Source organism: Hydra vulgaris, chromosome 02 (genome assembly GCF_038396675.1).
Source record: "Hydra vulgaris chromosome 02, alternate assembly HydraT2T_AEP".
Classification (NCBI taxonomy): domain Eukaryota; kingdom Metazoa; phylum Cnidaria; class Hydrozoa; order Anthoathecata; family Hydridae; genus Hydra; species Hydra vulgaris.
In genome coordinates, this window is record NC_088921.1 from 46,155,883 (window position 1) to 46,173,334 (window position 17,452).

Below are 17,452 nucleotides of genomic sequence, written 5' to 3' on the forward strand. Positions count from 1 at the left end.
TTTAGAAATTTTTAGTTAGATAAATAATGATTTAATATTTGCTGAACAGCAATATTCTTTAACTTTAGAATTCAGTCTTTATTTAGTTGAATCACTTTAAATTTCTAAATTCTTATAACATACTAAAAATTTCTAAATTCTTTTCTTTTAAAGACCTCTAGAGTTCTAATCGTTCTCTAGAGTTCAAATCGTTTGCGGTCTATATTTGTATGTGCAGGATGTTATTCCTGTTGTATAGATGAAACTACTCGCCAACTTAAGATGCGGATATCTGAACATTACAAGAGGAACAAAAAGTCTCATATTTATAAGCATCTCCATGCTAACGAAAATTGTTTCTTGCAACTAAATGATAAGTGTTTTTCTATTTTAGATTCGGCATCTAATAAATTTGAGTTAAAACTTCAAGAAAGTATGTTCATAGAGTGGTTAAAACCTGGTATAAAAAAACAGGTTAACCATGTCCAAATGACACATTCTGTTTAGCTACTATATACTTTGTTATTTCTTATTTCTTTAGCATGACATGTTAAACTTTTTATTTGACTTTATTGTACTTTTCTAATTTTTTTTTTTTTTTTTTTTTAGGTTATTTAGGTACTCCCAAAAGTCCTTACGGTCTTATCATGGAGCACCGCGGAAGAGTATTTAACTAGAAGTTCATGCCTCTGTCCTTACCAATGTCACTTTGTAATTGTATTATTATTAGTTTGTATAGAAGATGACTAGTGTAAATCAAAGCGTTTATTGTTTTTTGTTAATAAAAATGTATTTTTTTTAATTAATAAAAATGTAAAGTTAAATAATAACACCTAATAATTAAACTACAAGGTGTTATTATTTAATTTAAAATATGATACATAGTTTATTTATAATATATAATACATAATATAATTTTCTTAATAACTCTATACATATATGTATTCATTAGTGTTGTTATAAACTTCGACTAAATGGACTAAAATTCGACTAGTCAAAATTAGTCGACTTTGACAAAACAAATAGTCGATTTAATCGACTATGGATTTTTTACGAATCGACAGAAAGTCGATTTAGTTGAGTTAAAAATTTTTGAACCTTCATACTTTTTCATTTAATTTAACTTTTCAATTTTTGTTTGTTTTTTTAATAACAATAGTATGCATTATAATTATTAACTAGTTTTTGTTTACTCTCTTAAATTTTATCAAATTCAAAGCATGTTAGCACTATTTTTACCAAATTATACTTTCGATTATGTTTTTCAATAATTATTTAATTATTCTATTTTGTTTACTCATAATTATATGATTTTCATAAATACAGGGCTGCTTCAAGCTAGCTCGGGGCCCTGGAGCAAACGTAAATTGTAAAGCTACAAAATCTAAATGTCATTTATACGATCACATTGTAAACATGATTATAATGATTATATGATATATAGCAAGTATTTAAGACGGTCTTTAAAACCATTGGGGTCTGGGAATAGATGGTCCCACTGTTGGAGCAGTCCTTCTCTCATATTGTTTTGCTCCATTATTATTTAAACGGTATTAAATTAAAAAATAGAAAACATATAAATAACTTAGTACTTTTATTACAGTGAACGCTCAATATAAGCAACCTCTCTATAAGCAACATTCTTTATAAGCTACTTTTATTTCAACTGTTTTGTATATTTCCAGACGGTAAGTATTTTTATATTCCTTTTTTCCCTATAAGCAACTTCTTCCATTTAGAAACTTTTATTTAAATTGGTTCAAATGAGTTACTTGTATAGAGGGCTCACTGTATTTCAAAAAAATAAATTATTTTCATACTTCAACTAAATTGACTTTGTCGATTTTAAAGATGTATAAGTCAATTTTAGAAAAAATTTTAGTCGATTTAGTCTACAGTCGAATTATTTAATAGTCGTAAGAACATATTATTTTATTATTAGCTGAGATCGGACCCGTAAAAATGTTGTAAGTTTATTCCAAACCTACCATTTCTATACATATTTATTCCACACCGATTATTTATATACCTATTCCTTATTTACTTCAATATTTTTTTAGTAAAATAATTTATTCTGAAAAAAAACTTTAAAAACAAAACACTTAACTTGCGCAACTTTTCCGCACACATAGAGCTTATAAGTGGGTTGAAACTAAATTCCAGTGAGCAAATCAAGGTTTCGTATTTTTTGTAAAATCAAGACCCGAATTATTTAAATTTATTTAAACTGCTCATTTTCTTATAATAAATTGAGAGAGATAAATAATTTAATATGTTTATTATACTAAATAATTATTTTTATTATATTATAGCAAAATTTGTAATAACTTATCACTATTAAAAACGAATTCGATATTCATGCACTTATTATATTCGGGTCTGGGTTTTATAAAAAACGCGAAATCTTTTTTTATAAAACCCAGATTTGGAAACCGGATTTGGACATAGTTAGGTTTGTTTTTTTTGCTAAATGCATTTCATTGATAACTCAATGGTGAAGTGCGTTGTCATCAGTGTTGTTTTGGGGGGTTTAAGACTTTCCCTTAGCGTAATTAATTTTGAATTTTTTTCAATCTTGCTTTATATATTTATAGCAAAAAAATAGTAATACAACAAAAAAGATTTCTAAAATTTAAAATAAAATTTTAAAATTTTCTCATTTTATAAATATATTATACGCGTTATTCCATATAATACCTGCAAACTCAACATTAGCTGAAGACGTTTACACTCACAGACGTTTGTACGTTACGCTATACAAATGGAACTAAGACGATCTTAGACCACTATCTTAGACACAGTCTTAAAAAAAAAAAGTTCATTCGTATAATTATAATTAAAAACTAAAAAATGATAGCCTCAGCTATTAAATGCTAATCTAAAAGGTTAGCCCAAAAAATTTTGCCCATTGACGTCAATTTGTGGCAAAATAAACTTTTATGCGTCAAGTTTCCTTTCGCATTTATCTTACATTTTTTGATTAATTTTAATTATGTTGCAAACAATTGCACAAAATATATAAAACTGGTACAGACATATCATTTCACGGATAAGAGTTTGCATTTATTACAATTGTAATAAATAAATAGTTTTTGTCTTTATTAGAATATATTCCATAAAAATATATTCCATATATCTTTAAAAGAAGGAGTTTTTTTTTTAATTTAATTAAAATCTTATTTCGAGTTTGTTTTTCTAGTTAAAAATGATTTATATAATGTTTCTTTACAAACACCAATATACTATACTCAAAAGTGCACTGAACTGCAATTACTTTTAATTTTTTTGGTTTTAGTGGCTCTTGTTAAGAGCTTTTAAATTTTGCGTCTAATTATTTCATTTCAACATATTCGTTGTGTCATCCATTCTGCAGCCGTTTTTCAAAACGCCTTACACTGTAAAGTAAAAATAATCAAATTTGACTTTTTTACACAATAAGCTAGTTTAGATGTCTACAAACGTTATTTAGTACATATTTTCAAAGAGTTCTGTAAAAACTCATAAAAATTATTAGTTTCAAAAAACGTTTTAATAAAGAGCTTCTCCTATTAATATTTTTTTAATTGCGTTTTTCTCGAAATACGTTATAAGCATATTAAGGCGTTTTGAAAAACGGCTGCAGTATACATTTATAGTAAAAAAATAAATGTAGCAAAAAAAACTTTCAATTGTCAAAAGAAGTTTTTAAAGTTTTTTTCTAGCGACGGGCTTTTTTTTTCTTTTTTTTTTTGACTTCACAACAGCACCTTCTCGAGTAGCATGACCTTATTAAGTTTTTTCTTTATTAAGTTTCAGACAATTTTTTTTTCAGACTACCCGCAGCTTTTAGGACTAATTACCTCAGCACATTAAAAACATAAGTATCTCAATCGTGACACGTACGCAAATATTTTCTCCTAGTTTTTTGACGTTTTTAGAATTTTTAGTTTTTTTAAAAATCTTTTCGTTTGTTAAATTCTATAATATATATCGTTAATAATAATATCATTGCATATATTTGTATATAATCTCTATAAAACTTAAAAGTATTTTGTATTTTAAAATAATCGAAAAAAATAAAAATAAAAAAGTCAAAAGTGGTAAAACTCGAACAACGGCTTTTATGTTCAGAAGCTCTGCGCTCGGCTATGCTGACACATTGATAAACAAAAATTTTTAAAACTATATAACAATTTTTTTAACGGAAATAATGCTCTAGATCAAAGTTAAGCAGATGTTGCTGCAATGCAGTTTTCTAGTGAAAGTCAAGCTGTAAAACTTGATACATACTTTAACATGTTTTAACATTACATAATTTCAAGTTTACATAAGTTGGATACTTGCATACACTTTTGCTCACGCTTTCTTATAACGAAATGTATTACGACTCTTTTTAGCCACTACCTCAGTTGCAATGGCTGCCAAGGGTTCCGTGTCAAACACGCTCGAAGGGACACTAACAGTATTAAGTTCGGCAATAATATATAAGATAATCATAACAGTTGCAACCGAAACAAAAAGTTTTCTCGCTTTTTGTTTCCTTTGATGCTTTTATTAATATTATTTATTAACAATTTCGTTTTACAATTATCTATAGAAAAGTATTTCGATTCTATAAGTAGAACTTGTTGAATAGAAGTAATCGAACTCGTGTTTGTTGCAACAACAACAACAACAAAAAATTATATATATTATAAATATTTTATTACATTTGTATTTGGTTTATATTTTGTTATATTTTGTCAACGACAAAAATGGGGCAAGATGATAAGACTATTGTCTTCTACTTGCTCCAGCCATATATTTCACCGTAAAATGTTGTACAAACTTATATTAATAATGACAAATATATATATATATATATATATATATATATATATATATATATATATATATATATATATAAATATATGCATCGAACTCGTGTTTATAAAAGAGGATTTTTTTTTTTTAAATAAGTTTGTTTTTAAAGTTTATAAGTTGCATGTCGTTTTCGTTTATTTCTTTTATAGTTTATTTCGAGTTGCTTTTAATCTTGAAAAAAAATGTAAGAGAATGTAAAATTTTAGTGTGATGTGAGCTAAACGATAAATGTTTACTTCCTCAATAACTTCGGTAAATATTTAATAAAACAATTATCCAAAATAATAATATCTACGAAATAATTATCTACGATTTTAGTTTGTCTTTAACTCCCTTGCTATTTTTATAAATAAACGCCATTACATCGATGAAAAATTAATTATACCTTAAACAACTGCGTCAATGCATTAGGTTTCTACTTACAAATTTTCGTTGTTTGAAAATCGAAAAGATATGGAGCAAAGATCGTCCAGCCGGACCAGTGTAGACAAGATCAGAAACGGGATGAATGGAAAAATCGTAGTTTATTAAGTGCTACTCATTCCACCAGTTAAAACAATTTGGGGAAAACAATTCTTGTATAGATGGTTACAGTTATTGAAATATGAAAATAAAAACAAAGTCCGATTGGTCTGCCTACTAACTCGTTTAAATCATGTTTTGCAACCACTAAAAGTTGGAATGTAATGTCTCGTTAAAAATACCCGGAAAAATTTATTATGAACTTGTTATTAAAATCACATTATGAATTAAAATGTTTTCAAAGCTAATTTTTTAAGTTTATTAAAAGTTTTACATTAGTGCTTCATCAGAACACACGCAGTGAACTTAGAAACAGGAATAGTTTTCAATCAATAAATTTAATATTGACCTATCAAAATTTAAAATCACAGAAACACTTGAAGATCCAGGGACAGAGCTAGCATCAACATCAATCAGCATTAACTATATCATCAACTACGCAGCGTTCATCTTCGATTTTATCATCACCAACAACACCAATGCCGAGTATTTCAGTTGAATATTATAAAAAAAAAAATTTCAATTAAAAATGATTTAAAATCTGCAATGAAAATATTTATGCAGCAAATTAATGCCTCTGATAGTTATTCACTAATCTATTACACCGCGGATGCTTTTTTTTAAAAACTTCAACACGGAAAAAATTACACCACGGATGCTTTTTTTTAAAAACTTCGTGATAGCTTGTCATATGTGACGCATCTGACCAAAACTAGTCGGATGTCGCGTTATGTTATATTGAGAAAACCATCAAAACATCTCAAAAATTCAATTTTTATCATTATTTATTTTTTTGCATAATTGTTTACATAATTATGTAAACAATTATGCAAAAAATATAACGCGACATCCGACTGGTTTTGGTCAGATGCGTCACATATAAGATAGTAATCAGGTATACTTGCGTACTTAAAAATATCTGATAAGAGAAAAGCTTTGGAATATGTAACAGCTTGTTTTACGACAAATTAGTCTTATGAAATAATTTTTCATAAATACATTCATGTTTATATATAAAAGTTAACTATGCAATAATAAATATCTGTCAAATTCAAAAACTTTGGATCTGAGATGTCATAAATACGAGCAACTCAATTAAAAGTATTCAAAATAATTAAAATTGAAAAACCTTAACAACTAAGTTACTTTTGTATTTTTGGTAATGGATAAACTAATATGGTTTCAATGCATTCAAATACCGATTGCACATCTTGGTCTGCATTTATAACATTAGCTGAAGTATAAAACTCTAATACGTCATCTAACGATTCTCGATAGTCTACGTATTTCTTTATAACGGCGCTTTCTTCGTCGTTAGGATGCTTAAATTAAATAGTTTTATATATTAATTACAACTTTGAATTTGAACAGAAAAATAATTAAAATTTCGAAAAACAAACAAACAACCCAACCCCCCCCCCCCCCCAAAAAAAAAAGAAAAAAAAAAACTAATATAGAAATCAAAAACTTACTGTTTTTAATCGCTCTTTAACTGTATTTGAGTTGGGAGGATTGTACAAAATGTGATATCTGAAATAAAAAGATTTATTATGATTAGCTATAATAATGTAAAAATGACGTATTGTAAAAGATAAAAGTGTACAAACAATATTATCAATACACCTGCGCCCAGTCACTGGATCAACGGTACGTAGAGATAATCTTTCGATAGCTACATCACAAGAGATATCAAAAACAATCACTCGATTGGGTTCATGGCCAGTTTTATTTAATAAGTCAACTTGACTTCTTGTTGTTGGAAAACCATGCAATATCCAACCTTTCTTCACAGCATCAAGATAACCAAGACGTTCTTGGACAACATTAACAATCAGTTCATCAGGTACTATAATAATTAAATAAAGCATATAAAAACATATGCGCAAAATATTTGATAAATATAACACATTTTAAAAATTTTTATGTGATGGAATTAAAGTTAACAGACTACATTTAAGAAAACCATCTGCAAAAAATTCATTATGATTTTTTATATTTCAAGAAGAGTATTTGAAAGGACTACTTTTGCTATTTTGTTAAGTAAAATATGTTTTATTGTAACTACTATAAACACTTAGGTTTATTGTTCTTTTTTGACATTTTTAAAAATTTTAACATGTTATTTAGTAATTTGCAAAAGTTTTATACAAGAATTGACTACTAATTTAAGTTTTGTAATAAAAATAAAAACATAAATGGGTCAACCAAATATACTTAATATACAAATTTTGTAATATATTGTACAAAGTTTAATCACTTTTAAATAACTTCTAGATTTGAGACATTGCTTGAGATCAGGATCTACTCATCCCGTATGATTCAATTTTAGGCACAAAAACCTCAACGCTTCACAACAACATCAAATCTTAACTAATAAATCTTAAAATAAAAAAAGTTGATTTTTAGTAACAGAAGCCTTTTTTTAACTTTTGAAATTGATATTTTAAAAGTTAAAACTCTACAAAAAATCTCCAGCAAAAGGCTTTACTGATGTTCTGACCAGTAGTAGTCCTTATAAAAATGATTTTTTCATTAATAAATAAAAGATTATGCATATATTAGTAATGACCAATTTAGGAATAAAACTCAGGTTTCATTATTTTAACTTTTAATTTATGATTGAGTGAGATTTTAAATACTAAAAAAAAAAAAAAAAAGAAAAAAAAAGGCTTTGGTGTTTTACATAACCTCCTGGATTCCACTTTAGGCTAACTCCAGAGTAAGATGGGCTCTTAATAAATCTGTTAAAAGCTTCTTTTTAACATAACGAATAAACACACCTTAGATTTTCTTTGATGTTAAATTGTAGAGCATAGACTGAATTTCCTAAGAAACATAGTAAAATTTGGTCGTGTGCACCTTAACTATGTCATGTTTTGTTAAAAGGTTTATTTTATACCACTCTCTGATGCATATATAACTTTTGGCATGGATTGAGAATTTTCTGAAAAATTGAAACAATTGATACTTGATACCCAAGCAGCCTGTAAGGTTGGACCAACCACATTTTGGATTACTCGGTGCAACTAAATTTACAGTTAAGTCAACCACAATTTGAATTGGTTGGCCTTCATTAGTTAACATGCAATTATACCAACCACATTTCTGCATTAGTTAGCTCAATTACATTGAGTTTGTACATGTGTCTCACATAAATGGTGTTAGATGGTATAACAAAGAAATGCAACTGGTGTCAAGTTTTAATATGAGTGGCAAACACATTACTTATAAAATATTGTTTCATCACAAGAAATGATGTTACACGACCAATGTTGTCCCAATGAGCTACTAACCATATGTGCCAATGAACTGCCAACAAATACTATCATGGTCGCTGCTCAATAGAGCTTTTATCTCTAGTCCCATCAACCAAAACTCATTTTTGCTTGACTCATCATTGAACAAAGTCAGTTCTTTTTACTGTATCTGTTCTTACATGGTAAAAAAACTTTTATTAATCTAGTTTTTTCCCCTGTTTTCCTACTCATACCACCTACAACTTTTCAAGTTATCTGTCAACCATTTCTTTGGTCTTTAACTCTATATTTTGTTTTCTAGTAACTCCTAACTTAATAGTGGTTGCTTGCAGCTTTTTTAGGAGTAAATTAGAATAAAAAAGTTTAAAAAAATGTCATATCAACTATAATAGATCATTGGTCAAATAATAAAATGTGGGTTGAACCAACATTAGGCTAACTAAATTGTGCAGCTTTGGTACTTCCTCCATTTATAATTACTATATTTATTTGCTTGAAAAACTAAAAAATTAACCCAAAACTATTTTTATTTGGACCAACATTAAGCCAACTAAATAGTGCTGTTTGGTACTCTTCCATAATATATGATTTTTATTTGCTCTAAAAATTACAAAATTAACAAAAACTATTTTTAGTTATCAGCATTACATGACGTTAATTTGTTTTTTGAATTCCATTTTTTTTTAAATATAATATCATTGTTTAATAACTAAATTTTTTTTTATTTTAGTTTTTCATGTAACGAGCTGTCAAAATTTCATGTTATTTAATTTTATGCCATGTTATTTTTACTAGTGTGTGCATTATAAGCAACCATATAAAATCCAAAAATTTATTTGTAACCCATTAATTTGTTACTAGAAGTTTGATTGCTTTTTAAAATGAAACCTAAAAAATAAAATTATAGCACTTTTTTTTGATAGGTCTTTTATAAAAATCAAGTTAGAAAAACATGGTACTTTTTGATGTCAAGTCATTTTAAACTTCATTTTTACCATAATCGGTAAGTGGAGAGGTGGTTTTAAGAATGTTTATTATTATATCAGATATTCTTAATTAAGTCCTTTATTAAAATGTAAAGAATTCAATATTTTTAATGAAGTTCATTAAGTATGTATTTTAAGTCAAACTATTTATATATTAGGATATACCTTTAAATTTAATACAATATAATAACACAAAACAAAAAAATTAACTGGGCAAATTATTTTCAGCATTACATCAAGACCTCTAAATAATTAATTAACCTCTATGTTAGAAAAACTAATTTTCTTTAAAAGTGAAGCTAGAATACCGAAATCAATAACTAAAATAATCAAAATAATAAAATAAATATTATGATAAAATATTTTAGAGATTGACACAGTTTTAAAATGTTCCAACTACTACTTTTATACAACTATTAACTTTTAAACATTCTATCAATAATTTTTAATATAAATATTAACTTTTAAATATTTAATCAATAACTTTTTAAACACAGTATCATTTTATTTTATGAAAAAAATTTACGAATTAAAACTGGACTACTTTAAATATATACATTTTAAAAACCAGATTACAGTATATAGAACTGTTTAAAATTTACTTTTGACACCACGCTCTTCAAATGGTTTCATTGCTTCACCAAACTTTGAATCATCTTTAAGTTTTTGCTTGATAAATTCATTGCAATCAACTAAATAAAAAAGTTAACTCTAGTTTTTAATAGATAATCAAACTCTAAAGTGATGGTTTTTCTAGTGTAACATTTTCTCCCCCATATTTCTTGTACTGTTCCATTAAAGTTTTGAACCAAAGCTTTTTAAGTAGCATTTTTTCCTATTCCCTGAAGGAATTACCCTTATAAATAGTAACAAAAATCATATATTAATTTATACACTCTAAAATTAAAACACAAATTAGCACACTTATTTACAACAATGTTAATTGAATACAGCATCTTATGGGGTTTATTTAAACTCTTTTTACACCATATACAGCACAGTAACCATTTCTACCCATTTAACAATCATTTTTACATAAAAATATACTAATAACTAAAAATCTATTAAATTTGGTTCTTACTGATTTTAAAATGATTCAAACAATAACAAGTAATTTCTTTAGAAAGTAATTTAAATTGTAGCAGATTTTTGATTTTAGTTTTTTGAGTAAATTCAGAGCAAAAATATTGAGCAAAATAAAAAGTGAGATTTTTTTAAATTTAACTTACTATTCACAAGATTATATTTCTTGGCAAGCATAACAGCCTGTAAAGATTTTCCACTTCCAGGTGGTCCAAGGAACAAAACTCTTGGAGTAAAAGGAGCATTGTTTCGTTGACGAGTGGACAAATGCACTAAAGCTAACAACAAAATTATTTATTCCTAATAAGAATCATTTAAACACTTTACAAAACCAAAACATCAAAACTAACAACTTTTAGTTATTGGATATCAATTTTTACTATTGCATACATTAAACCTTTAGCTTTTTCATTTATTTATTGCATATTAATACACATCTTTAATTGCATAAATTCAATTAATGCAAACTTAATGTTTTTAGCAGGAGGAGAGAAAAAGTTAAAATGGAAGTTGAGATGAAGTAAAGCAACGTTTGTCAATTATAAATACAATTGGATCAGAAAGAGGTAAATAAGGTATCAAGAACTAGGAACAATTCCAGAGAACTTTCTCTAATTAAAATAGCAAAAAACGCATTGTCAAATGCAAATTCTTATCTATCTTATCTGAGAAATTTTATGTTGACGAGCACATATTTCAGATTATGTTGACGAGCACATACTTCAGTTTTGATAAAGTTTTTGATTATCTTAAACAAAAGTCAATTTAGTTACATAAAAGTCAAATAAAGATCAAAATAAAATGAAAATTTAGACTGATCAAAAATTAATGAAAACTACCTAATAGAGATAAGGTCTCCAAGGCCTAATGGTACCAATACAGGGGGTCACTCAATTTTTGCAAATATTTTAAAGTTTTTGGCTAAAAACAGAAACCTTGACAAGAAGTTGAATTGTCTGAAATCAAACAAAAAAACTCACAATATGAGTGAAAAGTGGTTGTTAAGTCTTTCCAGTTTACACAAAATCTTTACCCTATAAACACAATTTAAAATATTTTCAAAAGCCCATGGCTTTAAGGAAGGAATTTAAGCATATCCACATTGCTAAGTTATATATAATTAGAAGATTGAAAATAAACACACACACAAAGATTTGATGTAAACAGTTTTTACCAATTTTAATAGCCTCAAAAAAATTATGTACTTGAAAAAGTCTTCAGTTAATTAAAGACTTGTCCAACAGTTGAACTAACATGTTAAAACAAAAATGTAACATATTGTGATAAAATCTTGGATTTATTGATGAATTGTCTATCTATAAAATAACAACTTGATTAAAATTGTGCAGTTAACAAATACTGCCATTAATTGTTTAATAAAAGTGTAATGTGAATTCCTTATTCTATTAAGATACAATATGGTCAAAATTGTTCTTGTTAGTTTAAATATATTTCATTCTGACAGGTTTATGTTAGTTTATATAGTTTTACAACAAAAAATTAAAAAAAAGTTTTTTTTGAAACTTAGACTTATTTACAATGATGACTAATATTTGAGGTTATTACTACGAATGGCATCCTGCCTCACTTTGAGCGCTGGGGGTTGCTGCTGCTTTTACGCAAGGCTGATAAAAACTGATGAAAGGGGGAAGATTGGTTTGAGGATAAAATTTTGTTGTGACAAATAACAAAAAAAAAAAAGTTTTGTGTTTATCTTTGTTGTGATTATGAGTGGAGCTCTGTTTTCAAAACAAACAAAACACAAGATTATTTTGTGTTAAGGTTGGACTCAGACGCAGATATCAAAACATATTGTAGTTATTTTAAATATAAATCAGATTTAAAGGAACAAAAAGCTAATAGAGAATCTATCTAGAGATTTTAAACTTTTAAGTTTAAAATCTATAGATAGCTTCTCTATTAGCTTTTTTTTCAGAAACAGCTTCTGAAGGAACTGTTTCTGAAAAAAAAGGTAAAAGCTTGTTAAATTTTTATAGAAAAATTATGTTGAAAGTATATTAAAACTGATATTATAATAAGAACTGATAAATTTGACTTTTCTGTAACTAATCCTGAGTTTATCCATAAAGAAAATCTGTTTTTAAGTATTAAGGCAGAAGAGCAAACCAGGTAATAATTATTCAAAATATAATCAAGTATTTTGAAGACCATATTCAAATTTCACTGTTTGCTCAAACACAGCTGCATTAGAATTATATGATTTCGTTAAACTATGTATCATGTCAGTTTTAGCCAATAAATGTTTTAAATCATTAAAACTTTTATAGAGGCTTACAAGTAAACATTAAATACTAATTACACATACCAATAAAACAGTTATTGATCAAATTGCGCAACTGTTGTTACATGGTATTATTTATCATCAAACTGGTAAAAAATACTATCATATAAGAAAACTGGTTTGGTTTAAATTAAGTAAGGTAATTGATTAGTTAAATAAAGTGAGAAAATTAAGCTATTTATATCACTAACTTTAAAAATAATTTTGCCACTAATAATTACACTGATTGCATATAGAGGAAAATTGAAATAAAGAGCACTAATCTTTAGTTTGGTCATGAAAAAAACCTGTTCTGTGAGTTATTTTTAGTTAAATGTAGTTAAGTAGAAATGCAAAAAAATTTCACAAAGATTTCATAAATTTTTCTGAGAAGCTATTATAAGTTTTAATGAGAATGAATATATATATATATATATATATATATATATATATATATATATATATATATATATATATATATATATATATATATATATATATATATATATATATATATGTTATAATGTAGAAGTTTGTGAAGCACTGTGAATAACTGTCAAGTAAAAATTGAAAAATTAATATGAAAATAATGATTTATTGGATATTTTAGACTTTATCGCAAATTTAATCATATTTTTAATATTGCACTTATAAAAAAATACTGATTAAAGAAAAATAAGCATACTTTGAGATAACACGTCGTCTTTAGGTTGATCAGCATTTACATTCTTAAGAACATCACTATAGCAATTAGTTATACCATCTATTGTACTGAAAAAAATTGGAACAATTTCCAAATATAAACAAATATAACAAAAATATACAGTGGAGAAAATAGAATTAGCCTCACCATGTACTGATCTAATATTTTGTAAATCTGTAAACAAGTTTATGCGCTGCATCTTTTGTATTCACACACATATAATTATTGTTACAAACAACAACTTATTAGATTATAATATAGCATAATTAAATTGTGGTACATTTGATAAAACCATAAAATGTATAATACTTGATATTTGCGGTAGCAAATAGAATTAGCCTCATCAATAATTATTTTCAGTTTACTTGTATATTTTAATCTGGTGATATGCATTTGTGACTTGGTTTTTTATTATTATTTGTAAGTTAAATAAAGACTGTGAAACCAGTGTCATAAAGTTTTTAATATTTGGTTTTTGATACCTTAATTTGAAATGGGACATGGTAAGTGTTTAACAAATGAAGAATTAGCAGTAATCAAAGCATACAAAGATACAGGCTTATCAAATGGGGAAATTGCAAAAATAATTAAAAAATCTCCAAAAGTGGTTAATAATTACTTCAAGATTGGTGTTAATTATGGAGCTTATAAAGAAAGTGATGGCAAATGTAAAATTGTTAATTGTACTAAACGAGTTATTGTACGTCGTGCTGCTGCTTAGCACATGACTGCATCTCAAATTCATCATAATTTACAATAACCTGTAACTGTTCAACATGTGAGACTAATCTTACATGAAGATCCAAACACAGTTTGGAATAAGCGTAAACCAAAACCAAAACTTACTGCTCGTCATAACGAAGTTAGATTATAACTTGCAAAAGAACACATGTCTTAGCAGGAAGAGTGGTATCAAGTTCTCTTCAGTGATGAAAAAAAGTTCAATCTAGATGGTCCTAATGGCTATCAATAAAAAGAGAAAGAAACTCGGATGAGTTGTAACTTTGGTGGTGGAAATGTTATGATTTTGAGGGTTTTTTCCTTTTCTGGAAAACTTGCACCGGCATGGATTTCAACAAAAATGAATTCATAGGACTATATTGACTTATTAGAAATAAGTTTGCTTGAACATAGTGAGGAATTGATGGGTAAAAATTTCACTTTTTAACAAAATAATGATATTATCCATAACTCAAAGCTTACAAAAGCTTGGTTTAGAGAAAAAAATATTCACGTAATGGAATGGCCCGCATCTAGTCCAAATCTTAACCCAATTGAAAATCTATGGGGAATACTTTCTAGAAAAGTTTATGAAAATGGTAAGCAATTTGAATCCACCTTAGAGCTGAAAACTCGAAGCTAGGAATGAAATATCTATAGAAACTATCCAAAATCTTGTGACTAAGTATATCAAGTCGCACATTTGAAGTCATTAAAAATTGAGGAAGCAATACTAAATATTAAATGAACGTAAAAACAAAACATTTTCTCTACTTTCTTGTATATAATTTAAATGAGGCTAATTCCATTTTCTCCACAAACTGAATACTTTTAATTTTTTTTCCATTTGAAATTAATTAAACATACCAATTTATAAACTTTTTAGTTATGGTACAGGTATATTAACTAGTATATATATATATATATATATATATATATATATATATATATAAATATATGTATATATATATATATATATATATATATATATATATATATATATATATATATATATATATATATATATATATATATATATATTAGTTAATATACCCGTACCCATAAAATATAGGTCATTAGATGCTAAGATTTACCTAATTGATTATGTAAACACAAGTATCTCTAACATAGATGACAACTGAGCTTCGTTTCTCCCAGGTGTTTTTAAAAGTTTAAGACTATAATCAAATTTTAACGGCTCATTATGACTATAAATATTAAGCTAAAGAGAACCCAGAAAACAGGTCATGGGGAGCTAGGCAGGTCAAATAAGTTAACTCTATCTGTTAAACTTTTCTTGTAGCAACTTTTACGCAATACCTACTCAAATATAACCCTTAACAAAAAAAAAATTTAATTAGGCTGTTTATAAAATTATGACATAAAATTATGGCAAGCAGAACTATTAAGAAAGAGGGAGGGGAAAATTAATAAATATGGTTATAAGTTTTTATTGAAGAACTTATTATAATGCCTAAGCGTAAGCATTAGTAGCTGTGTGATTAGATGCAACGTTCTCTGAGTGGCAAGGTAATGAGAAAATACTTTTTGTGTTTTTGATCTTACTGATTTTTTTAAAAATGCAATAAATATTCAAAAAACAAAACAGTTTAGTCAAAAAGAATTTAAACTGTTGGAAAAGTTTCAAAGTTTCGTTATATTATAAATACACTATCCTTAAATATACAATGCACAAACTCAACTTACCTACCGTCAGTAGTACTGACGTTTACAATTACAGATGTTTGTACATAATTTTATCTAAGTGAACTTTTTACATTTTAATATTACATACTGCTTTTAAACATTTGCATATTACATCTCTATTAATCATAAAAATCTATTTAATTGTAATTTTTATACAAGCACTTTCTTTTTTAAGAAAATATTGTGTATTTCAAATATTTCTTTTATAAATGTCATTAAGTCTTTGATCATTTGCTATGATCATGGAATCCACCTTTGTGTGAAACGAGTACTAACATGGCTAATTACAGACATCAATCAAGCAAATGAGAGTTCATCATTAAACCAGAGAGAAGAAGAATCAGATACAAAGTGAAATGTCAGCATGCACATCTCAGAGTTTTTGTCTTCATATTCAAAACTAAGCACCAAGTGTGCTTAGTTTAGAATATTGTTCGTGATGCATTTAACATAAAACTTGTCATTTTTTAAAACTAGACATTAGTTTTACCATTTTGAATAAGTTCCTCTGGCAATTTTCTCCATTTTATTATTTGAATCTGTTCAAACTAAAAAATCACACAAGTTGTAATTGCTATGCCAAATTTCATAAATTAAACTAATATGTCATTAATTAAACTAATTATGTCATAAATTAAACTAGTTATGTCATAAAATAAACTAATTATGTCATAAATTAAATTAATTATGTCAAAAATTATACTTCTTTTTTAATTTCTTAGAGTACATTTATCGATATTTTTTATTTCTTTATTTTTATATTTTTTTATGTGACAAATCAACATAATCAAAAATAAGCAAAAACATTGTGTTGCAATTGCAACTTATAAAAGTGTTAAAAATATTAAAGCTGAGATTACTAAAAAATATTGGAAAGTTTCAAAATTTTTTTATTTTTTATATATTTCTATATATCAGAAAAATATGCAAATCCTTGTGAGACAATTTATGCTGAGGACTCTTCTTTAATCAAAAACATTGCAACTTTTTTCCCATTCAAAAAAAAAGTGCTAATTTTGAAGGTTTTTAATTTAAGTAATCTTGATTTGAATATTTTTCACATTCATTTTATTCCAAGACCAAGACTACAACGAGCGAGATCTGAAAGTATAATACAATATACAATAACATAAATACAAAAATTCAAAACAAAACAGTTTAGGCAAAAAGACTATTAATTGTTAGAAATATTTTTAAGTTTTCTTATTTAAAATGTACATGAAACTTCTGACATTTACATTTACAGATGTTTGTATGTAACATTGTAAATGAGTAGATTTTTTACATTAACATATCACACTTGCATATTATATATTCTACGCAATTTAGTTACATATATGAATTTTTTTAAATATTGGAATGCTGAAGACAA

At 26.4% G+C, this 17,452-nt stretch overlaps 1 protein-coding gene across 2 annotated transcripts in view; it reads right to left on the minus strand.

Moving 5' to 3' along the window:
- Positions 1-6,285: 6,285 nt before the first annotated feature.
- The window catches only part of LOC100212162 (adenylate kinase 8), a 37,111-nt gene continuing 25,944 nt past the window's right edge, over positions 6,286-17,452 (minus strand). For both annotated transcript variants that reach the window (XM_065791112.1, XM_065791113.1), the window contains 6 exons: positions 13,636-13,721; positions 10,816-10,947; positions 10,189-10,278; positions 6,967-7,189; positions 6,816-6,873; positions 6,286-6,665 (listed from right to left, as the gene is read on the minus strand). In XM_065791112.1, coding sequence (XP_065647184.1) covers positions 6,486-6,665; positions 6,816-6,873; positions 6,967-7,189; positions 10,189-10,278; positions 10,816-10,947; positions 13,636-13,721 — 769 coding nt within the window. In that variant the 3' untranslated portion in view covers positions 6,286-6,485. The remainder of the gene's footprint in view (positions 6,666-6,815; positions 6,874-6,966; positions 7,190-10,188; positions 10,279-10,815; positions 10,948-13,635; positions 13,722-17,452) is intronic.